At 41.2% G+C, this 27,964-nt stretch overlaps 1 protein-coding gene and 1 long non-coding RNA gene across 19 annotated transcripts in view; one reads left to right on the top strand and one right to left on the bottom strand.

Moving 5' to 3' along the window:
• The window catches only part of macf1a (microtubule actin crosslinking factor 1a), a 192,368-nt gene that overhangs the window by 97,256 nt on the left and 67,148 nt on the right, over nt 1-27,964 (top strand). For 11 of the 18 annotated variants that reach the window (XM_068332813.1, XM_068332815.1, XM_068332816.1 and 8 more), the window contains 35 exons: nt 12-306; nt 494-622; nt 707-784; nt 1,214-1,375; nt 2,052-2,156; nt 2,409-2,504; nt 2,880-3,005; nt 4,855-5,007; nt 7,237-7,391; nt 8,131-8,558; nt 9,646-9,812; nt 9,992-10,170; nt 10,292-10,430; nt 10,534-10,727; nt 10,939-11,098; nt 11,299-11,382; nt 11,468-11,575; nt 11,753-11,851; nt 11,945-12,067; nt 12,298-12,389; nt 12,766-12,901; nt 14,946-20,843; nt 20,955-21,110; nt 21,303-21,518; nt 21,679-21,843; nt 21,999-22,247; nt 23,132-23,281; nt 23,442-23,675; nt 23,893-24,072; nt 24,142-24,315; nt 24,476-24,643; nt 25,890-26,081; nt 26,184-26,357; nt 26,623-26,746; nt 26,913-27,112. In XM_068332813.1, coding sequence (XP_068188914.1) covers nt 12-306; nt 494-622; nt 707-784; nt 1,214-1,375; nt 2,052-2,156; nt 2,409-2,504; nt 2,880-3,005; nt 4,855-5,007; nt 7,237-7,391; nt 8,131-8,558; nt 9,646-9,812; nt 9,992-10,170; nt 10,292-10,430; nt 10,534-10,727; nt 10,939-11,098; nt 11,299-11,382; nt 11,468-11,575; nt 11,753-11,851; nt 11,945-12,067; nt 12,298-12,389; nt 12,766-12,901; nt 14,946-20,843; nt 20,955-21,110; nt 21,303-21,518; nt 21,679-21,843; nt 21,999-22,247; nt 23,132-23,281; nt 23,442-23,675; nt 23,893-24,072; nt 24,142-24,315; nt 24,476-24,643; nt 25,890-26,081; nt 26,184-26,357; nt 26,623-26,746; nt 26,913-27,112 — 11,488 coding nt within the window. The remainder of the gene's footprint in view (nt 1-11; nt 307-493; nt 623-706; nt 785-1,213; nt 1,376-2,051; nt 2,157-2,408; nt 2,505-2,879; nt 3,006-4,854; nt 5,008-7,236; nt 7,392-8,130; nt 8,559-9,645; nt 9,813-9,991; nt 10,171-10,291; nt 10,431-10,533; nt 10,728-10,938; nt 11,099-11,298; nt 11,383-11,467; nt 11,576-11,752; nt 11,852-11,944; nt 12,068-12,297; nt 12,390-12,765; nt 12,902-14,945; nt 20,844-20,954; nt 21,111-21,302; nt 21,519-21,678; nt 21,844-21,998; nt 22,248-23,131; nt 23,282-23,441; nt 23,676-23,892; nt 24,073-24,141; nt 24,316-24,475; nt 24,644-25,889; nt 26,082-26,183; nt 26,358-26,622; nt 26,747-26,912; nt 27,113-27,964) is intronic. The other 7 variants (XM_068332821.1, XM_068332820.1, XM_068332818.1 and 4 more) reach the window with 3 other exon arrangements.
• LOC137607221 (uncharacterized) lies at nt 144-8,179 on the bottom strand. Its single transcript, XR_011037966.1, has 5 exons — nt 8,099-8,179; nt 4,882-4,991; nt 3,500-3,602; nt 444-615; nt 144-282 (listed from the first exon to the last, which is right to left on the bottom strand). It is a non-coding gene; the product is annotated as an uncharacterized lncRNA (long non-coding RNA).

Below are 27,964 nucleotides of genomic sequence, written 5' to 3'. Positions count from 1 at the left end.
TCTCCTCTCAGAGTGTCCTGCCTTCAAGAGGAGCTGGTCTCCCTCAGGCTGCAGTGCTCAAGTGTCTACAGGAAAGGCCACTTCTCCCAGTCGCTAGGCGGCACTGGGGCCGAGCACCCTAACCAGACTGTGACAGATGGAGGCCTGATGCTGGGGCAGACGCTGCTGGGAGCAATGGGAGCAGTCGGCGCGGCGCTGCCGCGGCGACCAATGTCTCGCTCCCAGCTGGTGGCCATGTCTTCATCAGAAGATGAGGGAAGCCTGAGGTTCATCTATGAGCTGCTGGGATGGGTAGAGGAGACACAGGTTGGTTTCTGCGACATGGAGCTAGGCATGCTAATACACTCCTACAGCTAATGTTATTTGGAACAGAAAGCCTTGTTTTAATAGTATATAACAGTTTTATCCCATCTGTACTATGTTGGAGGATGATTCTTCCTTACTTGCAGTTTATTTTGAGTTGTGTTCATCTTTTTTGCCTCTATTTTTCCAGGAGCTTTTGGAGCAAGCTGAATGGGGCGCCGACCTTCCCACCGTAGAGAACCACCTCCAGGAGCACAGCAATATTCACACCGCAGTGGAGGAGCTGATGGGCAGCGTACAGGAGGCGCACAGCTATGAGGTAAACATACGTGATGCATATAAATGCAGTCCGTGCTTCTGCCAAGAGCTGTTTGTAATGAGGCTTTCCTTCCTTCTAATTCAGACCAAAGTTTCTCCCAACTTCAAAAGCAGTTACTCTGAAACCCTGGCCAAACTGGAGCACCAGTACTGCAAACTACTGGTGAGTGTCAGATAAAATTGTGCATGAGGTAACACACTTCTTGGTTTCTCAGTTCAGCCCATCACTAGTTAATCCCATTAGACCATGACAGAATTTCTATTACACTATGAGGTTGTTTAGCTCCCACCCCGAAGTTCTCCAGTTCTTTTTTCGTTGTCCGTTTTTTCTTCAAATTATGTCTCTCAATATTTTATTGATCCTATATTTGTCCTTAATTTCTGCCTGCACTGTTTGCTGTTAAATAATTCTTGGTCTCCCAGCAATCTTGTGATCACAGTGCTTTATTCTGATCAAGGCTGTCTGCACTTGATGGTACACTATAAACAACAGTATAACAGACGACAAGAGAATAGAGGATGCTTACTCCACACGTCCCTACACCGCTGATGAGCATGATGATGACAATATTTGTTTGTGTTGTTGCCATAGGAACATTCTTCCCTGCGCCTTCGGAGCTTGGAGAGCCTGCATGCATTTGTGTCGCATTGCACTGAAGAGCTGATCTGGCTCAATGAGAGGGAGGAGGAAGAGATTGCCTTCGACTGGAGCGACAACAACCTCAACATGAACGGCAAGAGGGAATTATACAGTGTGAGTGGAGAAGGGGTGGTGAACCCACACACCGATGATTTCCTGTCAGAAACCACTGAAGTGTGTTAGCTATACATGAAGCAAGCTCGCTTTCGTATCTACAGGATGCGTTATCTTTTCCACTTATATGAGAAGTAGAAATGAAGTTTGAACAAGCTAGGTTTTGAACTAACTAACTAGGTTTTCAACTAACTCAACAGGTTTCGAACTAACTACCTAACTTACCAGGTTTTCAACTAAATATGTTTTGAACTAACTAGGTTTTGAATGAACTAGGTTTTAAACTTAAGGGTTTTTGAACTAACTCAATATGTTTTGAACGAACTAGGCTTTGAATTGTTTTTAACATAGTGTATTTGTTATTATTTTTTTATTTAGGTTTATTGTTTATCTTATTTATTACATCATTAAACAAACATTTTTTTATGTTGTACAGATCTGTTTATTGTGTATTTTAGTGTTAGTGTTGGCTTTCTGTTCATTAAGTCTGGTTTTTGCTCTGTGCTCTTTGCACTGTTTTTCTTTTATGTGCACCAATCCTGCTTTTTATGTGCCTTCAATTGCCCCATGGGGACTGATCAAATTTTTGAATTTTGAAATGAATTATGAAATTACACAAGCTGAGTGCTATAATAATCCTGCAATCTATGTCCTTGTTTTCCTGTTGTGACCACAGGAATTGAGGTTAGAGCTGGATGAGAAGCAGGAAGTGATGCAATCGCTCCAGGAAACAGCCAGCAGTCTGTGTCAGGAGAACCATCCAGCCAAGCAGACTGTGGAGGTGAACCTCTTCATTCATTCAGGCTGAAGGGCCTTTAGATGCTTTTGTGAGCTCAAGTGTCTTGTTAAAGATGATTCTAGTTTAACACCATAACATTTAGTTTTTTAGCATTTTTAAATTTTAATTTACTATGAAAAGAATAAGACATAACATAATGTTCACCAACATCAGCTGGTAGCTACTCATGGGACCATTTACTGTCAGTGTAACAAACATTTCCTCTCTTTCTTCCCTCTCTCCATGTGTCTGCAGGCTTACAGTGCTGCCCTGCAGACTCAATGGCAGTGGGTGAAGGAGCTCTGTGTGTGTGTGGAGCAGCATCTCAAAGATAACACAGCATACTTCCAGGTGAGGCACCTAAGCTGGAGAAAATGTCATAGTTTTAGGTTTTAGTTATTGCACCTTCAGTGGATTTCAAAGCAAATCCACAAAATGACCTCTGATAGACTGCCGTGCAAATGTCCTCCTCAATGAATGTATATTTTAAATAGTGAATCTACAAGTATGTCTCTTTAATGATAAAAAATTAAGAACAAAATTAAGAATATGTTTATATATGCATCATATACGGTCCTCTGGCTTCAAACTCAATGTAGATTTGATATTATTAGGCAGGAGGTACAGACATTTCTCAAAGCATTTTCAGGAGAAACTTTCATGCAACTTGACATCTCTGTTGAAATTCATCTGATGTTTTAATTTCTGTCTCTTTTGCTGTTATAGTTCATGAGTGATGCTAGGGACTGTGAGTCGTACCTGCGTCAGCTGTATGAAACCATTAAGAGGCAGTACACCAGTGACAAGAACAGCCGACTGAGCAAACTGGAAGACCTGCTGCAGGACTCGATGGTATCTAAACCCCCTCGTGACCGATCTCAGTTCTATCCCCAGTTCTCAGTAGAACACAAAAACCTGGGAAACACCCTCAGAAATAAAGTCTTGTCATGTTACAAAGCTTTCTATTTCTTACAGAACTCAAAATATTAAAGGCACTGAATTGCCCCGTCCTTCATGGTGCCAGTTCCCTTGAACAAGGCAGTCAGGAAGCCACTTCTGGTCCTGCTGTATAAAACATCAAAATTAGTTTGGTTTGGGTTAGGCAACAAAAACCAATCTGCCAGCTGGTGTTGTGAAAATGACCAGAGTCAGCATTCTTCAGTGCAAATTTATTGAACATCTCTGCTGTGGTGATTCAGGGTTAGAGACCATGCTGTCACCTTGGGTACTTAATGCAACAGTACACAACAGAATGCTAACGTAAAAGTTGAAGCCTCAGTGTGTTACCTTTCTATTTTATGTATTGTGTAGCACAGATGGCTGCAGGGGCTGAGGTGTGACTGTACCGGTGTCTGCAGTCCGTCGCACAACAGGTTAACTAATCTATCAGAGCGAAGGTTCACTGAGTCATCCCCCCATGGCACATTAATTAGGCTACCATCTTCACACCTAAAGTACACACACACACACACACACACACACACACACACACACACACACACACACACACACACACACACACACACACACACACACACACACACATGTTATTGTGGGCACGTCTCTTCAGACCACAGAAGAGAGCATGTCTTTTTAAAGAAGCGTATTTGTCCAGTTCACTGCTTTCTTGCTCTGAGAGCTGATGCAGAAGGCGTCTGAACGGAGAACTAACAGCTGGACTCTCTGTCTGCTTCTTGGAACAACTGATGAGAGGATATTAAATCAGCCTTTTCATCATCACTGAGGCAGAGATGATGCTCAGGAATGGTTATTTGCTCACGCTTTATCCTCCATTTTGATTTATAGATTGATTTGTTGGTACTTTGTGTTTTACACTTCACTGTGACTAAATTACTTTTTCTTTTCAGATATGATTAGATTTAAAATACTGTACTTGTTATTTCCGCACGTAGAATTCATCTATGGCATTTGAGCTAGATGAAATTGAGAGATTAATGGCCTCTGAGCTTCCTCAGCATTTCATTGGCTGAAGTCTTTATTTCAGAAGATAAGTATAGCTTTTCTCATGACAATGTTTTTATTTGAGGTTTTAAACTTGATTTTTGATTCTTCATGCCTGAATATTTCTAAGTATAAATTCTTTCTATTACCAGCTTGTCATTTGACATGTTATTGTAGTGTTAATGACGGTGAACGGTGCCTCTTGTGTGAAATTCTTTTCAATGATGTGATGTATAAAGTTATTTACCCAGGTCTTTTTTTTAGCATCCCATCTCTACCTCTTCCTCACTTTTATCTCCTTATTTGAACACTTATCTCTTCATCTTTCTAAAATGAATCCTTAATCAAATGAGAAATAAATGGTAGTATCTGTCAGAGTAAAGAGCATCTTTAAATACCCACGGGTTAGCATTCAGGATGCCGATTTCAACAATTCTAAGGAGCTGCTGGCTAATTATTTGTAATACTTTGGCACCAAACTATACCCAAACAGAAGATAATAGTTTAAAACCTTTTAATATGAATTTGGGTTCTTTTATTCACAGTTTTGCTTTATATGTAGCACCCTCAGGATGGAGCTTAATGACTTGTGTGCATCTTGTGTACTAACTTTATTGATCATTGTTCATTTTCTCTTCTACCATGATCAGATCAAATTTAGAATTTCCGATATTTAGCTTTAGGACCACATATTTGATGGTAGAACTGCAAATGTGTAGCATTTTTCTTTGTCCTGCAGGAGGAAAAAGAACAGCTGATTGCATACCGGAGCACAGTGGCTAGCCTGGTCAGCCGGGCCAAGACGGTGGTGCAGCTCCGGCCCCGCAGTGCAGAGAGCATCCTGGGAACGACCACGCCCATCAGAGCCATTTGTGACTACAGACAGATAGAGGTATACGACACAGCATCGATTAGACATCATGATGGTTCTTTCTGAAAATAATTTCCAAGTTTCAGTACTGAGAGCTGAAATCTGCTCATCACAACTCCTGCCTGTCTGCCCTGCACTTCCTCTCCAAGCCCATCTGATACCCCCACCCCCACCCCAGGACAGGTTTTATCTTTAGACTGATGAGTGCTTCTGTGCAAATTCTCCTCTGAGCCTAGGTGGGCCAAATTGATGAATATTCGGAAGCAGTGGCATTTTTTTGGTAACATGTTCAGTGTAACTGCGTTTTCTTAATTTTAAAGTATAAATAGGCCTGCTCAATCTGGGAATTGAATGGGCAAAATGATGATAACAGGGTTTAATTGTCATCATTCTCGTATAATGATCTGTGTATTTGTTCTCATTAAACAGACTAGACTAGATCGTTATAAAACCCAGTAATAGCCAAAGGTTGCACACTTGAATTTCTCAGTTCCACTTTTATATAATACTGTATGCATAGAGTCAGGTCAAGTCTTTCTCCAGTCTTTCTTGCCTCTTTCTTTTGGCCTGATGCCTCAGGGAATCTGAAAGCCAATCAATTATGCATCAGTCTATCTCATCTCTGCTGCTGGTTCCATGAAAAGCAGAACCTTGCTCTTCAGGATGGACCTGCTGCTGTCTCCTATTTTTAGATTGCTGTGTTAAAAGGTCTCTGGGTCAGTTTGTTCACTGAAGCACATAGTGTGAGGTGTTGTGTCGAGGTGAAGAAAGGAGGTGGCTGGGTCCTTTCCTGCATTACAGATGTAAAAAATTAGGAAGCTGCCACAGGGATGAAGGTTGACCTAAAGCAAATCCATGTGTATTATTCACCAATCATCTGGACAAACGTGCACGTGACCAAAAATAATCTTTCTCTCCTTCACTTTCCTGTGTTTCCTCCATTTTCTTCATACCCTCATGTACCTTTTTGGCCTCTCTTATCACTCCCTCCTCCTCCTCCTCCTCCTCCTCCCTTCCTCTCGTCTGTCGGCTGGGCTGGCAAGACAAACGTTCAGGTATAGCTGCCTATATTCTCCCTCTCTCACCTCAGATTCTGACACTGCACACACTGTACTGCTATGACTGCTCTTCTTTTTTCAGCTGAGGTCAGGCTTGCCTGTCATTAATGTGAGCCAATCTAAAGTGATGGTTTTAAATATCTGATCAAAGACTAAACCATCCACAAAAGTGGTTTTCTTTTATGTCTTTCTTGCTCTACTAAAGTGTTTATTGTCCTGTACTTGAAAATGCAGATAGACTAAAGATGAGTTCCTAAATGTGTAGGCTGGCATGCCATTAAGAGTTAAGGTGGGACACAGAAACACAGTCGTCTCTGTGTCCTCCAGGTATTTAGTCTCCTGCTTAATATTTAAATACTGTCAAGCAAGATTGACGAGGACGAAGTGTTTTAAACATCATTTTTACAGGCTTTCAGACATCAACAAGCCACAGCCTTAAGCTTTTGATTTACATTTTGCAGATTCTGTTTGTTTGTTTAGCTTTGCGCTATAGGTGTGTGTGCATCGACGGGGTGAGAGAGGGTAGCGGGTCGGGGAGGCTGTACAGCAGCAGCTTCTTGCAGACTTCTTCAGCTTCCCTGCTTTGTGTTTAATTTAGAGCAGAATTTTGCAGCTTCTTATCCCAACCTCTTTGTCCTGTTCTGGGTTTCTTAAAGTCACCGCATCACGGTTGATGAACTGCAGCTCAGGGTGATTTTGTGAAACCCAGTCCAGACATGAGTAAACCTAATTTTCAGTTTGGATATTTTCTGCTTTCGTGATAAAAGCTTTAGGTTTATTTGTGTGCGGTAGCTTTCAGTCCTTGGTGGAGGATTAGAATATTGTTTAAGGGCCCCTGCTAACCTCATGAATTCATAGATGTTTGCATTTTATGTTGCATTATGTGTTTTATTTTGGTTTTCATATTTCTCTCCTCTTTTCCCTGATTTCATGTCTTCCTTTTTCATCTGTCCTCTTATTTGATCCTCTCTTTCTTCTGTAATTTTTTTTAACATATTCTGACTTTCAATCATTTTTCTGTTACTTTACACATTATCCATCATGTAATCTCCATCTCTTTTTCTTACCCCCTGCCTCATTCCCATCATGTCTTTCCATAACTTCTGCCCCCCTCCCTTTCCCCACCATCTCTTCTCTATCTGTCTCCTTTTTTGTCTGGTTTCTCTCCATCCTGTTCCCTGCCTCCTCTCAGATCACAATAAACCAAGGTGAGGAGTGTGTGCTGGAGGACAACTCGCAGAGGACCAAGTGGAAGGTGATCAGTCCCACCGGGAACGAGGCCATGGTCCCATCAGTGTGTTTCACCATCCCCCCTCCCAACCAGGAGGCCATAAACACTGCCAGCAGGTGAGACACAACCCTCCAACATGGAGGACCAGTGGGGTCAATCCAGCTGTGCTTTTAGCTTCAGAGTGGGTGTAAAGTGGTTGATGATGTGATGAGGTGGATGGCTACACTCATACAAATTGTTAATTGTTTATACTTAGATAAATTAACACAGATGTATGATCTACAACCATTAAAGGACAAATTCTGATTCATTTATACATTTTTTAAAACTTGTATTTATGAATATTATTATTGTTATTGTTATTACAGGTATTTTATTACAGGTATTACATTAGAATCGGGCTCTGTGGCACACGAATTTGGTATGATACTGTACTGTACTATAAGGAGAAAGTATACAGTATATGATAATATGAAAGAAGAAGGACTTAACTAAAATCACTAACACATTTTTTAAGGAATGGGATGGTTGATGTTTGGAGAGAATTTGAACCAAAGGGAGCATAGTTTATACTTTATTCCAGTATTGGAGTTGAATGTAATTTACATGAGGCTTCTCCCTCATTCATAAAATTCAAGAAAGAATTCAAGAAAGAAAACAAAAAATCATAGAAAACTTTAGCAACTTCACTAAAATTCTCAACTTTGACTACAGAAATATAAATCAATTATAGCAAAGTAGAGAAACTACCGAGTAATTAAACAATGTAAAGCCTTGCTTTTTATACATCAAAAGTACTTTTTATAAGCTTACAAATATTTACCTGTTCTCTTTTTTGTGTCTATATGAATGCAGGGCTGAGCAGTCCTACCAGAAGGTGATGTCTCTGTGGCATCAGCTGCATGTCAACATGAAAAGTGTGGTTTCCTGGCACTATGTGCTCAAAGACATCAGAACCGTTTCTGGGTGGAACCTGGATACGGTGAGAACAACCATCTGTTTGTCTCTAATAATCTTTTGTCCTGCAGTTCTGGTTCGACTCTCTGATTTTCTTCTTCTCTCTTATGCTCATCGTGTCCCTCCACCCATCATTGTGCAGGTTCGTAGTCAGCAGCCATCGGAGCGGCAGCAGGTACTGGATCACCTGGATTCCCAGCTGGCAGACTTCCTGTCTGACAGTAAAGAAAGTACTCTGTTCACACCAGCTGAAAGAAGAGAGCTGGAGAAGGATGTCCAGCAGGCCCAGCAGCACTGCCAGGACCTCCTGCGAAACATTGAAAAACGTGAGTGACCTGAACTCAGTGCTGCGTTTCACCACTTATTTTAGGTGTTGTTCTGTCAGCTAATGAAATTTCAGAGTTAAATATTACAAATTTAACTGCACAGCATTTATTTGAACACTTTCATTCAAACTCCGTTTACACTCAAAATATAGATACCTATGCTTCAAATGATGTATCTGATATTTGCCCACATGATCCACTAGATGGTCATAAAGAGTCAGAGGTTTTGGCAACGATCAAACTGTCCATAGCAGAGGATGTTGTGATAATATAGCTAATAAATAAAGTGTGAACAGCTGTAGTCTGTAGTTGTCTGTTGTGTCCATAAGCAGTTGTTATGGATACACTCTACACTGCCCCCAACAGTTAACTTCCCGTCTTGTTCATTTAAACCGTAAGATTTCTTGAAAGAGCATGAATGCAAAATGAATCAAGGGTGTGGGTAACTATCCAAACCCATGTAGGTCTGTAACATTGAATAGCATTAAATATTAAATATTTTAATACTACAGTATTTTATTATTTTAAGATCTGGGCTATTTGTTGGTCAATCCAAAGCATTGCAAATTTTACCCTTTGTGATTTTCAAGCAAACAAATCAATGCATTAATCATCTTATAATTAAAAACACAAAGAGGTAGGTTTTCCTGATGTTCTTCTACCAAACAACAGAAATATATTTAACCGAAATAGCAAAATTGTTTTGAAATGCTAGGTACATTTCTGTTATGTATAACTTCTGAAAACTGGACACCCAATGAATGTGGATAAAAATATTTAGTTTGTATTAAACTGTAAACTGACTTCCTTCCCCGAAGTGAAACAACCGGAGCTGAGTCCAAATAGGAAAAAAAGCCCTTCTCATATCTGTAGCGTGACCAAAACAAATGACTTATGTTAAAATATATCATTAGAATATAGCTGCAAATGGTTTCAAACAGTTAAGATGAATATATTATTAATAAATCATCACCTCTGAATTATGAACGTTATTTGTTTTTAATTAATCCTGAATAGAATGCCCACATTGTTACGTTTGATGCCACAATCACTTCCTTTCTGTCTTTCTATTTCCTGTTCCCCACAGTGGAGAAGGATGAGTCAGTTTCACGGTCCTACCTGTCGGAGCTGCAGAACATCACCCTTCGTCTGAACGAGGCTGAGCAGAGACTGATAAAAGCGATCGAGATGCCGCGCTCCAGCCGGCTGTCAGACGACAGCACTGACAACACTGTAAAGATTGCAGAGCAAGAGGTCAGTTAGTTTTTGATATCACACATTGCCATAGCAATAACCTTTTTGTGAAGTTATAGTTGTGTTTTTCAACTAATACCTTTTTAATCTTTATTTAAATGAACTTTATATCACTGCTGTGATGTAAAAGCTTAAAACAAAACAAAATCTTCTGTCTTCTTTATATTTTATTTGTCTAGAAGCTCCGGTCAGACCTGGATAATTTGCGCTCTAGCCTGGGCGATATGTCTCGTCGCTGCGTTCGTTTCTTTGAGGAGAAGCCGAATGCCTCAAACGTTCCTGCTCTCCGGTCCGAGCTCAATCAAGCTGTGGAGAAGATAGACAAACTGCATAACCTTTCATCCGCCTATGTACAAAAGTTAGTGAGCATTTTTTCCTTCTAGCTTTCACAAGCATTCGATTGATTAACTACTTGAAGGTTTGATGAACACTTACGACTATGCACTACTCTAACTTTTTGCCATGTTTTAATTTATCAGATTAAAAACAATAGACATCATGATGCATAGCCTGGATGAAGCAGAGAGCCAGGTGAAGAAGAACGAGAGCAGGCTGAGTGAGGAGGACATTGTTACCGCTGACATCACAGCCATTCAAAACCTCAGAGATCAACTGGGGGTAATCCACACAGTGTTTCTTAGATACAGCTGAAGAGAAATGTTTTGGACTGTTTGACTGTAACTTTTGCTTTGCCTTCTTTGGTTTCCATTTTTTGTCTCAGAGGTGGCAGGCTGAGCTTTCTGAGCAAGAGGACATCTTTCCGACTCTTCAGTTGGAGATAAGGCGAGCCAAGGAAGCAGCATCCCACCTCAGCAAGCTCCACCCAGACCACAGCTCCGAGATAGAAAACTACCAAGAGAGAGTCAATCAACTGGCAGATAGGTGGGGTGGGATCAAAAGACAGATGGAGACACGGTGAGGATGAAGATTAGAAAAATTTTAAATGATTGGTCAAGATATTGGGTGTTAATTGTTATATTAATGAGATTCTGAAAAAAAGACCTAAATGAACATAACACATATTTACAGATGCTGGATACTAAACACTGGAAATATGCGCAATTCAAATTTCTGTATGTTACAGAGAAACGTCTTTGTCTTAATGTCTTTTCCTGTTTCATTACAGACAAACTGACCTCGATGCTCTGGGCTCATCCCTGCAACAATACAGGGATGGCCATTCTGGTCTGATCAGGTGGATCGAAGAAACCACAAAGAGACAAGAAAACGCACAACCAGGACAGACCGACAGCAAAGCCCTTTCGGAACAGCTGGCTCAGCAGACGGTGAGTAACATCTATGTACAGCAATTGACTTTAATCTGTTGACTGATTGTTACCCTGAAGAGCAATCAAATTCTATGGATTGTTTTAAATGAATACTGGAATCCATTTGTGGTTTTGAGGGTTTTACATTAAATTTTACTGCAAATTGCAAAGCTACAAAAAAGTGTTATGTATTAATTTTGGCTGATTCCATCCTTCAGGCATTAGTAGCTGAGATTGAACAGAATCAGACCAAACTAGATGATTGCCAGAATTTTGCCAAAGCCTACTGCACCTCTGTGAAGGTAAGACAGCATTTCTCTTTTTTCTTTTGGTTGCTCCTATAAAATATATAAAAGTGTCGCTGTTTTATTTACTTTTGTTCTGTAGGACTACGAACTTCAGCTGATGACCTACAGAGCCTTTGTAGAATCGACACACAAGTCACCAATCAAGAGGAGGAGGATGCACTCTTCCTCTGACACCATCACTCAGGAGGTACAGTTACCTTAAATTATGCTATATTTAAATTCATTTAAATTGTGTTGAAATTTTTTTAATATTTAACAATATATTATTAAACGTGAATATAATTTATTTCCATGCTGTCCTTTTTGTATTGTTAATAAAATCATTATTACTGTTCTTTAATTATTTTTTAATGTACCTCTGCAGTTCATGGACTTGCGCACACGCTACACGGCTTTGGTCACCTTGACAACCCAGCATGTAAAGTACATCAGTGATGCACTGAGAAGACTAGAAGAAGAAGAGGTGGACTTTCGTTTCACTACGTATCAGAATGTTGTTTGAAATTGGAATTTACTCCCCATTGCCTTGTTAAACATTTTTTTCTTCAATGTGTAGAAAGAGGTGGAGGAGGAGAAGCAGACCAGGGTGGGCCAAGTGTCAGACCTTCTGGGCTGGGTCAAAGGTCTCCAGGGAAGGTCTAGGGGCCCCAATACAGAGTCTTCATTAGTCGCGCAACAGGTACAACAGAAATGTAATATTTTATAGATATACAAGTTTTCTGGAGAACAGATTTGAGTACAGATATTGTTTTATATCCAAGTACTCAAATGATTTTTTTTCCCTTTGCATCTGACAAACATTTGTATGTAAATGCATTTACATTCTGATAACTTAAATGTATTTTTCTGACCTTCTAAATAGTATTGGGTTATGTGAGCTTGTCTTGCATGAATGTTTGTTTTCTGAAGGCCATCACTGAACAGCTAGCGGCCAAGAAAGAAGATGTGGCTGAAGCTATAAGGAGCGCACAAGTCTTCCTGCTATCGAAACAGGCCAGCAAGTACGTGGAGTTTCAGTACATGGACACAGCATTCCACACACTTCCCAAACCCACTCACTGCATGCACTTTGACATTCCCATTGCCCAAATCTGACATGAGGCAACATATAAGGACTACTGCATGCCAATGTAGTCACTTCGCATGAAACTAGTGATTCAAGACATTTTCAGCAGTTTATTGGATTAAACATCAGTACAGCAGTATTATGACATTTTCTACAATTTTTTTAGTTTCATTATTATTTTATTATTAGTGTATTAGCTTTCTGTAGATGTAACATTTTCGCCTAATGTTGGTAAGTCACAGTAACGGTAGGAAACCCACAGAACACAGACACCCCATCTGAACTGACCTCCTCTCTTGTGTCCCCTCTAGACTTTCTCCTGAGGAACATGCTCGTGTTGAGGCTCAGCTAGATGAGCTGAAAGCCTCCTACAACCAGCTGTGTGATTCTTCCACCCAGCAGATACAGCAGCTGGAGCAGCAACTGGCTAAAGAAGAGGAAAGAAAGGTACGTTCATTGGTGGGATTTGCTGGTTGTGCTGCAGCTTTAAGACAAAAATGTGCTTTTATGCGTTCCAAGTTTGGCAAAGTGTACTTGTGAAGGTATTCAGCAAAAAATTGCTTTCAGTCTGATTGTGCTTGCGAGCTAAGCACATTTGTGGGCCAGTAAGAGTGAACGTGTTGTTCAGCATGTTGTGTGTTCACAGTGTACCTTTTTGACATCACCATTATTGATAACTCACATTGACATGTTTGACAAACATCATGGACCTTTTTCAGACGGGTGTTCAGTTGATCTAAATTATAATTCTAGGATATTGTTCTTAGTCTTTCAGCGAAAGGATACTAATAGAATAATTACAGAAAATGCTGTCATCCCTGTTCTAAAAGACTCCTGTAGGCAACCTTTTTGAAAATGTAAGGCCTGAAGTCAAAATTTGGCTACAAAAGAGCAAGAAGAAATCACTGAATGATGCTGTCTGAACTGGTCCTCAGCATGGAATTTTCCATTCTCACATTGATCTCCTAAATGCCTGCAATCATAATATTAACATACAAATCCTCATTGTCATTATAACCAGTACATAAACCTGCTCTATTGCTAACATAGTTAACATATGGCCTTAGTGGTACCACACTAGAACACTGTTGTCCAGGTTTTCCTGTCAGTCAGTAGAAGCCATAGAGCTCTGCTTTTCATGGATCCCTTATTAGATACAAATAAATATTCCTGTCATCCAGAAGCTACAACATCATATCATGATACTTTTCTTTATGTGGTGGAGAAATCAAGCCACTTCATAAATTCAGCACATTACAGTTCATTATTTCTCTTTACCCCATGTGTACTTTAAGTCACCAAATAGAATCCCAGATACATATATTCATATTCAGTTTGGTATATTGATAGAAAGAAGTGTGGGTGAAACATTCAGGCTTCAGAAAGCTGTTTATAGCTGCGCCAATGTGATTATATGTTTTTACAGGACCAGTATGGAGAGTAATATTTGTTTAAAAATGTGGTTTTGGTTCAGGTGCACTGGAGGCCAGCTATGCTAAAAAAAAATCCACTTCACCATTTGAGCATGTTGTGTCCAGTTCACAGGAGTGTGTGTGTGTGTGTGTGTGTGTGTGTGTGTGTATGTGTGTGTGTGTGTGTGTGTGTGTGTGTGTGTATGTGTGTGTGTGTGTGTGTGTGTGTGTGTGTGTGTGTGTGTGTGTGTGTGTGCGTGTGTGTGTGTGAAAATGACAACATCTCTGCTTGTTTAATGCATACCATAACTGTGTGAACTTTAAACCGGAGTTTTGCTTGAAAACCACTAACAGCTGCCCAAGGAGAATGGTGGACATCAGAGCTCAGAGCCACACATCAGAGTGAGAGAGGGAAACCAAAGTAGGACATTCATAAAGATTTAATCTGAACCTCTTCAGTGTGTTGATGAGTTTGTTCACTTTATTGGTCATTTGATTCAGCAGAGAATCATAAGACCCCTCACAATAAAACTAAAAACACAAAAAACGATTACAGCTTAAAGTAATGTTAGCAGGATGAACTAAGTCAGTGTTAGGAGTAAGAATGAAGAGTGGCATGCTCAATGCTAACAACCAGCTTCTCACCTGTTGCGCCTCACTCTGCCGAGCCATAAGCTGGCCCGTTAGTGTTTGCCATGGGACAAGCTCATACGGTAAGTAGTGCCGGCTTTCTCTCTTCCAGAAGTTTTTTCTTACTTAGACATGTGGTTGTGAATCCTTGCTCACCTTTATCTGCAGCTTTTCTGCTTTTTTTGTAACTACTTGCTTGATGCATGCTTAATGCTTGATTTAAAGTAAATGTGAAAATCATTGACACATTTTATTTTCATAATTTAAAAGCTGAAAAAGAAATGAATGATAAAGAATCTAATGAATAAGTGGGTAACAGGCACGCTAAAAATTATATCCTCCTACATATTATGGTTTTGTGTGTTTCCTTTTCTGATGATGTCATATGAAAATGTAGTACAACATACCCATAGATGTCAAGTTAATTTTAACATTCTATATTTTCATAGAATCAAACTGCCATTGCTGGAGTAATTGACCTGGGAACAGTGGAAACGTTTCCAGTGTTCCAAGCAGCCCAGCGTGGTCTCATTGACCAGGACACCTGTCATGCACTGCTGGAGGCCCAAATCATTATGGGTGGCCTTTTTCAGCCTGATTCCTCCCTCGTTCTTTCATTGGAACAAGGTCTAGCTCTTGGTCTAATTGACCCACATATGAGACAGTCTCTTGCGAAGCTAGAGAGTGCCCTGCTTATGGTGGAAAACTCTGGGATTCCAGATGAACAACAGCAGTATATTCTGCCGGTAGCTACAGCCATGGAATTTGGGGTCATCCAAGAAGAGATGGGACTTCATATTTTAGACCTTCAGATGAGCACAGGCGGGTTGAGGAACTCAATGGGAAAATCAATGAGTTTGGACGAAGCACAAGACCGAAAACTTTTGACTCCCAGAACCCTCACCAAGCTCCAGTCAAGACTACAATGTAAAGAGCTGATCGACCCAAACACAGCTGAAAAATTAAACCTATGTGAGCTACAAGAGCGCTGTGTCCTTGACGATGGCTCAGGCCTCCTCCTCCTTCCTGTCAAACAGCAACCGGGAGGTACTGTCTGCCTTCGGTCTGGAAGAAAAGTCGGAATATTCCGTGCTGTCCAGGAAGGTCTTATTGATCGGAAAGTTACTGTGCGGCTTCTTGAGGCTCAGCTCTTTGCTGGTGGTATTGCTGACCCAAGGTCTGGCCACCGACTGACAATTGATGAAGCTGTTCGTCATGGACTTATGGACCAGGATCTAGCTTGTACTATGTTAGCACGGCAACTGCAAAGTGGAGGAATTCTAGATCCTTTTAGTGGTGAACGTCTAGATTTGGAAGAGAGTATTGACAGGGATCTTCTCTCTGCTCGTTTGGCTGTCTTGGTCCTTGAGTCTCTTTGGGCATTCATGGGAATCCTGTGGCCTGAAACAGGAGAACTGCAGCCCATTGTTGAGGCTCTTCAACAAGGATTGATCTCAGGAGAGCTATCAAGGAACATCTTAAGGCACCGACATGCTATTGGGGCTCTGTATAATCCCGAAACCCTCCAGGTTCTACCCTTGAATGAGGCTGCTGAAGATGTGATTGATCCAAGTGTAATCACTTTTCTCAAAGACATTGACATTCCAGATGTTCTGTCCAGCATGAAACAGTCAGGTACCCCATCTCTAAACCGTTTGAGCTGGGGTTCCACCAGTTCGTCTCCACCTCCATCGTCCCCTCTGCCTTCAACATCACCCGAATGCCTTATATGGGAGGCTACACCATCACATGAATTGGATCCTAGAGAACCAGCAAAACACAAGCTTCTGTTTTACCTCATGACTCACAGCTACGTGGATGCTTATTCTGGAAAACGATTGGTGCTGCTAGACCAGGAGTTGGTGCAGTTAGTCAAAGCTACTGAACTGAATGCTGGGGACACTACATGTGGCAGTGAAGGTGATCTTAAAAGGTCTTTGACCACTGAGGAGGCAGGGAATTTTCAAATGGCAAGACAGTTTAATTTGACAGAACAGAAAATCATGAATGACAAACCAACTGAAGTTGAAGAAGAAAGCTCAGATGGAGTCACTATAAGCAAAGAAACTGAAATTAATGGTGCAGACAATGGAAAACATCGATATGATGGAGATAATTGCCACACATTGCAGCACAAACCATCATCTGAATGCAAACCAAGGGACAGTTGTGATATGACGATTAGAAGTACAGTCTCAACAGATGGGAAAACAGACAGGGAAACACTAAATTCAGAGGAAGATTTTAAATTGTTGACAGAACCCTTTCTTTGGGATGCCAAGACAGGTGCCGTTAATTTGGCACAGCATGATGATATGAAAGACATGAACCATTCCCAGACTCAAAAGAATGTGACCGTAACAGAAAATGACATGGAGCATAATAAACCTCAAACTGATGTTCCTGAATCGGAAGTAGAAGAGAAAATGGTCGATGATGAAATGGCAAGATTAGTCCGAGAACTCAAACAAGGTGGACTGATGACAGAAGAAGGGGAAAAGCTCCTCCCAGATGAAGCAGTAGTCCAGGGAGTTCTCTCTGGCTCCACTGCAGTTAAACTAATGGCTCTGGCAAATTTGTTTGGTGGTTTTGTAGATGCCACCAGTGGTGAGTCACTTAGCGTGGAGCATGTTATGCAAGCTGGTTTACCAGAGGAAGAGTTAATGTGGAGAATTCTCAAGTCTGATAAAACCCTTGCCGGGGTTTTGGATGTAGAGAAAAAGCAAATATATGGAGTAAGGGAGGCTGCTGTGGCAGGGTTGATAGACCCCCAGACTGCCGCTCGGCTTTTAGAAGCACAGGTTGTGTCCGGGGGAATCTTTGACATACGTGGGGATAAGAAAGTCTCTGTCGCTCTCGCAACTAATTTGGGACTGATAGAGGACGATCAAAGAGAAGGATTGGTGGCTCTAGAAAAGGCTTTTGAAGGAAAGGATACAGATTCAGCAACATCCCTCACTAAAGCCATTTTGCAACTACAGATGAAAGGTGTTGTTGACCCAGAATCCAAGTGTCCTGTTCCCCTGGAGCAAGCAATTCAGAAAGGGTTTATTAAGGCTGATGAGGCTTATCAGGTGTTGGCAAGGCAGGTGGCAGAGGGTGGTGTTATACACCAGGATTCATCAATAAGGCTGTCAGTTTCGGATGCTGTTAACAGAGGACTAGTAGATCGATCAATTGCGCCCGGGCTGGAGGATCTAGAGTTGGTGTACCAAGGAAAAGTGAGCCCTATGTCTCACCCAGAAGCCGTCGTTTTACAGGCATCAACAGGAGCCATTTTAGATCCTGCCACTAGGTGTAAACTGACACTTTCAGAGGCAGTTTCTAAGGGTCTTCTGAATGAGAATGTTGCCACTCAGGCCATGATTTCCTCTGCTTTAAGAGAAGGTGTCCTTGACCCCCAGACTGCTCGTATTGTACCTTATTCAGAACTTGTAAACAAGGGTAAGGTAGATGTAGAAACAGGCAAACGCTTCTTGGAAGTTCAACCATTCAAAGGTTTTCAGAATGAGCTAACAGGAGAAAACTTAACTCTTCAGGAGGCAATTGCATTAAAGCAAATTGACCCAATTCCAGCACTAAGGCTGCTTCAATGCCAGGTGGATAGTGGAGGGATCATTGATATCAGTACAGGAGAAAGACACCTTCTGTCTGAGGCTTGTAGAAGAGGTTTAGTTGGAGATGATATGATGAGGGTAATGGCCACCAACCAATTTTTGAAAGGAGGCTTGGTTGATCCTGCTACCAGACAGCAGATCTCCAATCTTGAGGATGCCATTGCAGAAAAGCAGCTCTCAACCAAGACAATGATAGAGATACAAGAGAAGTTGGCTTCTGAGGAGGTAGAGGAGGATGAAGGTAGCTCTACTCCGGTTGCCTCATTAAGTGGTACACAGAGCCCTGATTCACTGTTAACAGTGCCAAGCCAAGACAGTTCCACAAACTGGTCAGATCAGCAAATGGAGGTTTGTTTAAGACCTCCAGTTTCAACGAAAGGTTTAGCAATTACACGGAGCACTGGAAATACATTCACATCTGTAGTATCAGATCAGTCACTCCATGACATTTCTGTAGAAGAGGACAAAGTAGAATGTCCGGTGTCAGTTGAACAAAAGACTGCATCTGAGACAGACAAATCTGTAGACCTCTTGTGTGAATTTGCTACACATGTTGAGAAAAGAATTCAGCAAGCAATTGAAGAAATAGTGCCACAGTCAAACATCAGTAAGTCAGAGCCTCTTCTGCAGGAATTGGACATTGGTGAGTTAGTTAATAAAGAAAAGATAGATGTTGGAGAGCTTTATGGAGAATCCTTTCAGACACCTGTTTATGGCAGTGGCAGCGATCCACTGGAGGAAGAAGGGGATGCTATTTTGAAGTCAGATGGGAAAATTGTGAAGGTCAAGAAAATGAAATTCATAGCTGGTGGTAAGAGCACATCAGTGGTTTATCGTGATTCTGAAAATGAAGACCTCAGGATAGGTGATGACAGAGAAAACAAAGACAATGTTGAAATGTTAAAGTTTTCTGAAAAGAATTCTAGAGAGACTGATGTGTTAGTGCAGAAAAGTGTTGTAAATGATAGGGATGAAAGGCTGGAGAAACATACATCTTCTAAGGCTGACATCAAATCTAAGTTTCAAACTGAGCAGTCAAATCAGTTTTTGATCTCGACTTCCAATGTGGCTCAAACCAAAAACAAGAAAAAGAGGAAGAACAGAAAGAATGGAAAGGATAAAGAGGCAGAGAGTGAAACCTGCCCTCCAGAGGTAAAACACCCATATCAAAATCATCACGCTGATGCGCATATTATAGGGCAGAATGAGGCTGTTGCTTTAACAGTTGAGCTCACACCGCATGACAGTAATAATAAATTAGAGGTTTATGATCAAGCAGCTTCCAAAGGACCTCCCATTGGAGAAAGTGAGTCAGAGATTGACAGACAAATTGAAAATAATTTTGTAAAACAGAGAGAAAATGAACTTTCAGTCACTCTGCAATTAACAGATGGTATCATTAAACCACACGAAGGTGTAGTAAATATTATGTCATCTGAAGGTGTAGAAAAGTTTGATATGATACAGGACATAAAAATAGAAAAGTCAAAAGACATTCTTCAGTATACAGCTTCTGTCTCTCAGCCTCCAAAGAGTAGTCATGAAGTAAAGCGCAAGGAGCATAAATTGCCACAGAAATCAGTTTTACCAGATGATGAAAAAGCGGCCCTGATTTCGAAAGCTAAAGAGAGAATTTTAAAAATAGTTTTTGAAAAAGACTTGAATGAGAAACAGACTGCATTGGAGCTACAGGCTTTGCGCAGTGAGGTTGGGAAGAAGGAGAGTCGAGGCATAATTGCAGATGAAGTACATTCACAAGCCCTTCCAACCAAGCTGGATGGATTGGAGACTGGCAATGCCAGTGATGATATTGTGAAGAAACCTAGTGGTTCACCAAAAGAGAGAGTGAAAAAGATGAGTATAAAAGATGACAAAATTGAACTTACAGTGGTCAAAGAAGGTAAATCAGTGGGTTCTGAAAAGAAAGATGATCAAAAGAAGATGGAGACTCCTCCGTCTGTCCAAGCTAAAGAAACTCCACAAAGTAAACGAAACAAGACCAAGAAAGCCAAGAGTTTAAAAGTGGCAGCCATGGAAGAGGCTAATGATGAAAAGTTGTGTACTCCTAAAAATTTGAAACCTGAGATGACCACAACACCCTCGATGACAAAACCATATTCAGATAAACCAGTATGCACAGTGGACCTGAGGATGGATGGTGGTCAGTCCAGCAATGTCATCAGACATTTGATTAATGATGAGACAAAGGAAGTGGAGACTTCTGCAGTTCAAGAAGCTGAGCGCAACCAGCATTATCCATCACATCAGTCAGAAGAACTCAGTTCTCACATTGAAAAACACATAAAAGTGACAATTGAGGTTGCATCCATTGGAGAAGAAGAATCCCAAGCATCCCATTTGGATGATAGAAATGCTGTCAAATCAATTGACTTTTCTCATGAGGTTGTCATAAACAAACCAGATATTAAACCAACAGATCAGTCCATGTCTCCTGGCCCGGGAAAAGATCACATAACAAGGAGAGGCAAGATGAAGAAGCTCCAACTGCCTGAAATCGGTAGAACTAGTGCTCAAGAACCAATATATTTTGAAGATCAGCAGCAACACTTTGAGTCTTCAGAATCAAGAGAGGCTTCAACAGACATTGAATCACTTGGGGTCTCTGAGTCTGAAATGGCCACTGAGAGTTGTGTGGAAAGAAAAAATGATGTGAGAGAGGGCCAAGAAATAGTGGCAAACAATAAGGGGACAGCATCCAACAGTTGCACGGTAAGAAAAATGGATCTTTTACTCTTTCGTGTAGATTTCTTTAGACAGAAAATTATACAAGTATTTTTAGAATAAAGTATGTTATTAAATGTCACTGTATTTTTGTCACAGATACCGTTGGTGCGTCAGGAATGCTTGGACCATGAGCAGAAAATTGTATGCTTGCTGTCCATGATAAGTCATATTGAAGTCCGACTCAAGCAGCAGCAGCAGCAATCTGTTGGCCGAAGCCTCATCACTTTACAAGACATCATCCAACAAATTGAGGTGAAACATTTTCTAAAAGACCTCTATTGTCATATTTATGTCACACAATCACATAATGATGTACCTGTTCTTCTAAAATATTTAGCAGTTTCAGTTTTGCCTGACATGAAGTAAAAGAGTTGAATTTCAGTTTAGTCTCTCCCCAAGGAGCATAAAGAAAACTTGAGGGGTTTTTCCAATTCTGTTTCTCAGACTCTGGACTTTGAATTACGTGACTTGGAGCCCTCTGTGAATCAGGAAGTAGAGGCTGCTGAACGTCTTTTTAAAGCCCAACCTAAAGATGTTCCTGAACAACTCCAATTGGCCCTGGAAAAGGATGGCAGGAGCTTGGCTCGAGGGTATGAGGCAGCCAGAGAACTTTCTGAGAGCATTCTGCAAAGTCTACGAGACCATAGAGACACAAGCAAGGTAAAATAAGTAGTCCATATAAAATAAGATAAAAACTGTTTTTGGCGTCTGTTTGTTTTTAGGCCCAGATATTCCTTGTATATTCTGTACAAAAGAATTTGTTGTATTAAGATGAGATTGTGATAAGCTATATTTAATCACTCTAACATGTCTCTTTTAGGAGGCAGTGACAGCTGAACAGAAGTCGCTGGTTGGAAAAGTTGAGAGGCTGCGGTCTTGGCTGATGGAGACTGAAGCTCAAATGAATGAAGTAATAAATGGAATTGAGAAAACAGAGAAAGTTGACGAGTGTGATCAGCTCACACAGCAGCTGCAACTTTGCAGGGTTGTCCAAACTAAATCATTTTATTAACAATGTTCGTTTTTTTAGTGCTAATTAAGTACGTTCACGCCTCAAAATGTATCTCTTGGCAGTAAAATACAGTAACGACAAAATGAAAGTACGTCTAATTCATGCCTCATCTCTTTGTTCTGTTTAAGGAATTCCAGTCCTCGTTGATGGCTCGCTCCAGTGAGATCAATAGCGTGGCTTTTGACATTCAGGTGTTCATCTCAGAGCGGGCTCAGGACCTTGCTCCTGAGCAGAGTAGGGAACTTCTGGGGCAGCTCCAGCAGCTCCAGAGGGCCTTCCACCAAGCAGCAGGCCAAGCCCAGGCCAGTGCTGAAGCCTTTGCCACTAAAAAAGAGAGGGAGGAGGGGCAGCGCAGAGAGAGAGCAAAAGAGGAGGAGGTTTGGAAAATGATGATTCAAAGAGATTGGTCTGAAATACAGTTAACATTCATTAACCATATTTCACAGCTTTTTTGTCAGGCTGTAGTCTGTTGCCATGCTTTCTGACACCTGTTTTTTAAAATCATCATCAAAATACACTCAAAAAGGCTGTTGTTAACTAGCTAACCTTCACCATAATTTAGCTTGCAGCACCATTATTTTATTAGAACAAACCAATTCACATCAATTTATACGTTGATTGTGACCTACTGCTTCTCCTCCTGCACATGCATTCTACACATTTATGCAAGTTTGCTTCTCTGCATGTCTCTTTAACATGTTTGATTAACTTGTTTGCCTTGCTGTTCCAGATTGCCACTGAAGGAATCGCTTATGTTGAGGTGGTAAAAGTTAGAAATTCAGTAGCAGCAAAGCATCACTGATAGCAACGCTTACAGGTTTTTCCTTTTGTCCCAACGAAATTTAAAGGACAATGAGGAAAAACAGCAAATAAACATAACTTTGACTGAATTCTCTGTATTGTTGTTGCTTGAACAATATGGTGATATGGAGATACTATACTATGTACATGTGTTTATGTCTGCTTGTGTGTGTGTGTTTGGTGTGAACTCTGGACACAATCTGCTCAATGCTTGGCAAAGTGTGCACTAGTTGAGAGTTTTCTTTAGGAACAAATGTGCATTTAATGTGATCTTTTTTCAAGGACTTGGAAAAACTGGTGTTTGAACCAAAAATGAGTGGAAAATGATCCACATGTTACATGTTTTATTGTTTCATTGTTGTTTCCAGACTTTTCTTTTCCAATTCATGTCATTATCAATTTTTATGACATGTTTTATTCTTTATTTCTCTTTTTCCTTATCTGCTTATCATTTTCTCAGATGGTTCAACAACAGAAATCTGAATATTCTCAGAAATTAGATGGTCTTACTATGTGGCTGGCCGGGGCTGCCAGCTTGCTGGCCAGTCAGAAAGCTGGAGCAGAGTCAGGTGATGTGAATGCATTGCAGGAGAAGCAGAAGAGACTAAAGGTATGAAGCTTTCTTCTCTGTCAGAATGTTCAGACAGAAAACAATTTTCACATTTCATGTCCACATGATTGTTTATTCTTACTGCAAGGTTCCAGATGCCAGTATGTGGTCCACACCAAGCGAATGAATGCATTTTTCTTCTTTTTCTCTTGCTCTCCAGGAAGTACAGAAGGATCTACAGAGGAAGCGAGAGGAAGTGGCTGAGGCGATCCGTTCTGTGGAGGAGCTGCTCTCAGTGCGAGGAGAAAGTCTAAGCCCAGAAGAAAGGAAGAACCTCCAGGTGGCACTAACAAGAATGAAGGAGCAGTACAGTGTCCTTACAGATTCAGTAAACACATCACTGTCAGAGGTGGACACTGCCATCAACACTACTGTTCAGCAGAACACACAGAGGGTAAGAGGATGAGTGTGGTAATAGTGATACATATCTAAAGATCACTTATGCTTTCTCTGGAGGATTCTGCTGACTTTCTCTGTCCGTTAATGCGCTGAAATATCTGATGATGTGATTAGGCGCCATATTAATAAAGGTTTATTGATTGATAAAGATATTATATATTATAGTTTACATTTTTCTTAATTGTTTCTCCATTTCCTATTTTCCTCTGTAGGCAAAGGCTGAGGAGGAGCTCCAGGAGACCCAAGGCCGGATAGAATCTATGTTGAATGAATTAACGTTTCTTGATCAACCAGGCAGCAGAGGAGCTTTCTCTGGACTGGCCCAAGATGTTGTTGATGCACCTTTCTTACCACCAGAGAGCGCAGTGATGTCACACACACAGGCGCTGCAGGTTATTGTCATTACTGTAATCCAACTCGTATTGTCTTAACCATCCCTTAACTCTCGACATCTTCTTCAGGCGGAGCTTCAGCAGCTCCAGTCTCAGCAGACCAAACTCCTCCAGATCACACAGTCAGCTCGGTCCCTACTGGACCAGCCCGATTCCAGTGTTCCTCGTGAGGAGAAACAGCGTCTCCGGGCTGCCTTGGATCAGCTCCAGGCCCAGCACCAGGGGAAGCTACAGAGTTGTCAGGTAGCCTAAATTAAAAACTGGTGTGTATGTGAAGTCTTCAGCGAGGCCTCCAGAAGTGCATGGATTTCTGTCCTGTAAACCTCTATGTTTTTCATGCTGATTGTTTTTTATGGAATTTAATTTATCTTAGTACTCTGGTTCCTGTGACTATTTGTTCTAGGACCGTTTAAGAAAATCTGAAGCTCTGAAGGATGATCTGGTGAAGTTTCTCCAAGAACATGGAAGTCTAGTTGCCTGGTTGGAACAAAGTGAAGAAGAGCTTCATTCCCTAGGAGAGGGAGAAACAGATGCGCAAGGACTGAAGGGCAGATTGGACCAGCACAGAAAGGTGTATAAAATGCTAATTTTATTCATGAAAATTATTCATCTGTGCATTGTCATATATTTAATAGCCAAATATTCCAATGTTGGCTGTACGGTGGTGCGGTGGGTAGTGCTGTTGCATCCCAGCGAGAGGGTTCCAAGTCCGATTCCTTTCTGTGTAGTTTGAACATTGTGTCTGCGTTGGTTCGTGCCAGGTTCTCCAGGTTCCTCCCAACTCCAGAACCATTCAATGTAAATGAACTGGTCATTCCACAATGTCCATATGTGTTAGTGTTTGTCTTTCCTGTGGCCCCGCGATGAGCTGCCATCTTATACGGGCTGACCCCCGTCTCTCGACCATAGCCATCTGGGATAACCTCTAGCAACAGCCGTGACCCGCTTGACGGATAAGCAGCCTAAGACTAGGCGTTTCAGGTCGTCTCGTCGACAAGAAAATGGATGGATGGATAGTTCCATGTCACTTACCATAGAATCACCACAAGAGGGAGCTGTTTGCCCGTGCTAGAAATATTTCTAATATTTTAAAGAACTGGCAGCAGAACTTCAGTTGTTAAGGCACAACAATTTTGATATGCTTACAAAATCTATTAAGAGCCCTACCTTTTCTTTCGCTCTCAAAACCAGAGTTCACCTTTTAACTCTGTGAGCTGTCATTTTTCCAGAAATAAAAAATGTCCCAGACAGCAAAATAGCTCAAAATACAAGCTTAAAATAATTATGTGAACACATTTTCAGTCATTCCATGAAATATTTACTTTATAAGTGTGACACGTATACGTGTGACTTTATTTAGTCATGAGTCACATGTATTGGTGTTTATGTATCTGTACAATGAGCCTGCTCTTGTCTTGCCTGTGGTTGCATTTTAATTTCATTGGCTGAACTTGGTTTCAGTTGGTTGCATTTTAAAAAGTTGCCAAAACTGGTTTTGACTTTTTATTATCCATGGAAGAGTGATGTTCCATGTTGTTTCCATCGAATCACATTCCCCTATTTACACTCATATAGTCACTGAAAGCCACTGAGAAACTTCATTGAAACAATTTGGATTATTTCTTCTCTTAAATGTCCCATGAGTACATATATTAAAATGTGAATAGGCAAATTGCTGTTCATGATAATACCTTTATAAAACCTAATTTTTCAACATATATCGTATCGCAGTATTTTTAAGTGTTTTCTTGTTTGTGCGAACTCGGTCAGAAATGAGTTTGAGTTGCTTGAATGTGACTTGAATTGTTGTGTTTCAGCTCGGGGAGGATGTGATCTGCCACAAAGCAGATCTGCGCTTTGTTTCTATCTCCGGTCAGAAGGTTCTGGATTCTGTCCAAGGAGCTTTGGAACAACTTGGCGGTCCAGACCCAGCAATGGACAGCACCAGGCAGCTGATAACGGACAAGCTCCAGGATGCTAACCACAGATACACAACCCACCACACCAAGGTGAAGGATACAGAATTACAGGAATTGTTATGCGTTGTGATTCATTAATTCTTCTCCTATTTCTTGATGTATCGCATTGAAATTCTTTGTTGGTGTGTACAGTCAACAGAGCTGGGTGGCCGTTTGTCAGGCCTGTTGGACAGGTACCAACAGTACCAGGATGAGGTCGTCTCCCTCCATTCCTGGCTCAGCACTCAGGAACAGAACCAAAGCATATCCAAGTCAAGTGGCGAGACGGACCCCCAGAGCCTGCAGAACACACTACGACAAGTACAGGTGACAGACAGAGTACAAATATTGAAATAAACATACTAGAGAAGTTGTAGAGAAGACAGAAAGAGACAGCAGATAGTTTTTAGAGCGTGGAAATGTTTTTGGATGATCCAGGTTCATTGATAGTAAGAGTCCGACTACTGACGTGAACATGGAAAAGCATATATTAGTGAAATACTATTATATGTAAGTATGATTGGGCTTTGCTGTAGTTTTAAAATGTCTTATCAGCTATAAACATTACTGTAACTGCTTATCCTGCCTTCAGCTCCTGCAGGATGAGCTGGCTGAACGCTCGGTGCAGCTGGAGAAGGTAAAGAGAGCCGGTCGAGATCTGGTCAGCACTGATGAGTCTCCGTCCCTCAAAGCTGTAGACATCCTCTGTGCTGCAGGTAACACAACTCTCTACATCTCCCTTGAACTTAACTGTACTCACTGCTCCTGGACCCAGTCATTGTCTTAGCTTCAGAATTTTGAAGCGCTCACAAATAATTGATTGAAATGTTACAATTAATTAAAAAAGGTCTTGTCTGTATTTTGGTGTCTCCTTCTCCTCAGATGGTTTAGAGAAAAGGTTTGGCTCCCTCTCTGCGTCTGTGTCGGAACGTGCCGAGCATCTGCAGACAGCTGTTGCCCAGTCGGTCAGTGTCCAGGAGGGTCTGAAGGGTCTGCTCAGCTGGCTGGACAAACTGGTTCTGAATCCGGGACCAGTGGAGCCCACCGCACAGGCTGTACAAGATGCCTTGACTCAGAACCAGGTAGGAATAATCCCAGAGGCAACACTGTGGGAAATCCCTGCAAGGTTGTCCTTGTCTTAAAAATATAACAAATGGGGCGGCTATGGGACCTTATGATCAGATCGGCGGTTCCATTCACGCTCCCGCCCAGCCATCCTTTGAGTGTGGGAGGACAGTGGGAGGTGTCAGCTCACCTCGCAGCCACTGCCAAGGCACCCCTGAGCAAGGCGCAGTCCCCCTTACAAGCTGCCCAATTGGGGCGCACTCCGAAGTCGTTAACCATCACTCTGCCTCCCCCTATACTGTTTGTTGTTGTTGTACTAATTGCTGGCCTACAGGCACCTAGTGTGTTGTGTTTGTTTCAGGGGCCTGTACACAACATTGTTTGCATGGTCTAACATATATGCATGTGCTGCATAAGCTGAGTGTAAAGATAATTTCCCTGTTAGGGATAATAAAGGGACTTTCTTATCATTGTCTTAAAAATATAATAAAGGTTTTTATATGTGCTATAACATGAATCTCAAAAGCAGTAACCGGATTGTAATGTGAACTTGTTTATTAGACCTATGTTATATATTTAGTTCAGTTGTGTATATATGTAATCCCATTATTATCAAACCAAATATTTATTCCACCTGATTATGTTTCGTCACCAATCACTGTAATCTGAGAGAATGATGGAGGAAGGAAATCTATGAACAAGGTATGATGGAAACCTGAAAACATGACTTCTTTGCTGGATGTGATCACATGATCCCTCTGTATTTAATTTGTTTTTATTGAACAATCACTAGAGAGTGTAGAACTTTAAACGCCACAGCTAATGTAACACATCTGTGATCTTTGGTCACACCTACTGTGTCAATCTTT

The sequence above is a fragment of the Antennarius striatus genome, chromosome 14 (assembly GCF_040054535.1).
Source record: "Antennarius striatus isolate MH-2024 chromosome 14, ASM4005453v1, whole genome shotgun sequence".
Classification (NCBI taxonomy): Eukaryota; Metazoa; Chordata; class Actinopteri; order Lophiiformes; family Antennariidae; genus Antennarius; species Antennarius striatus.
This window is presented reverse-complemented; position numbering and strand designations above follow the sequence as displayed.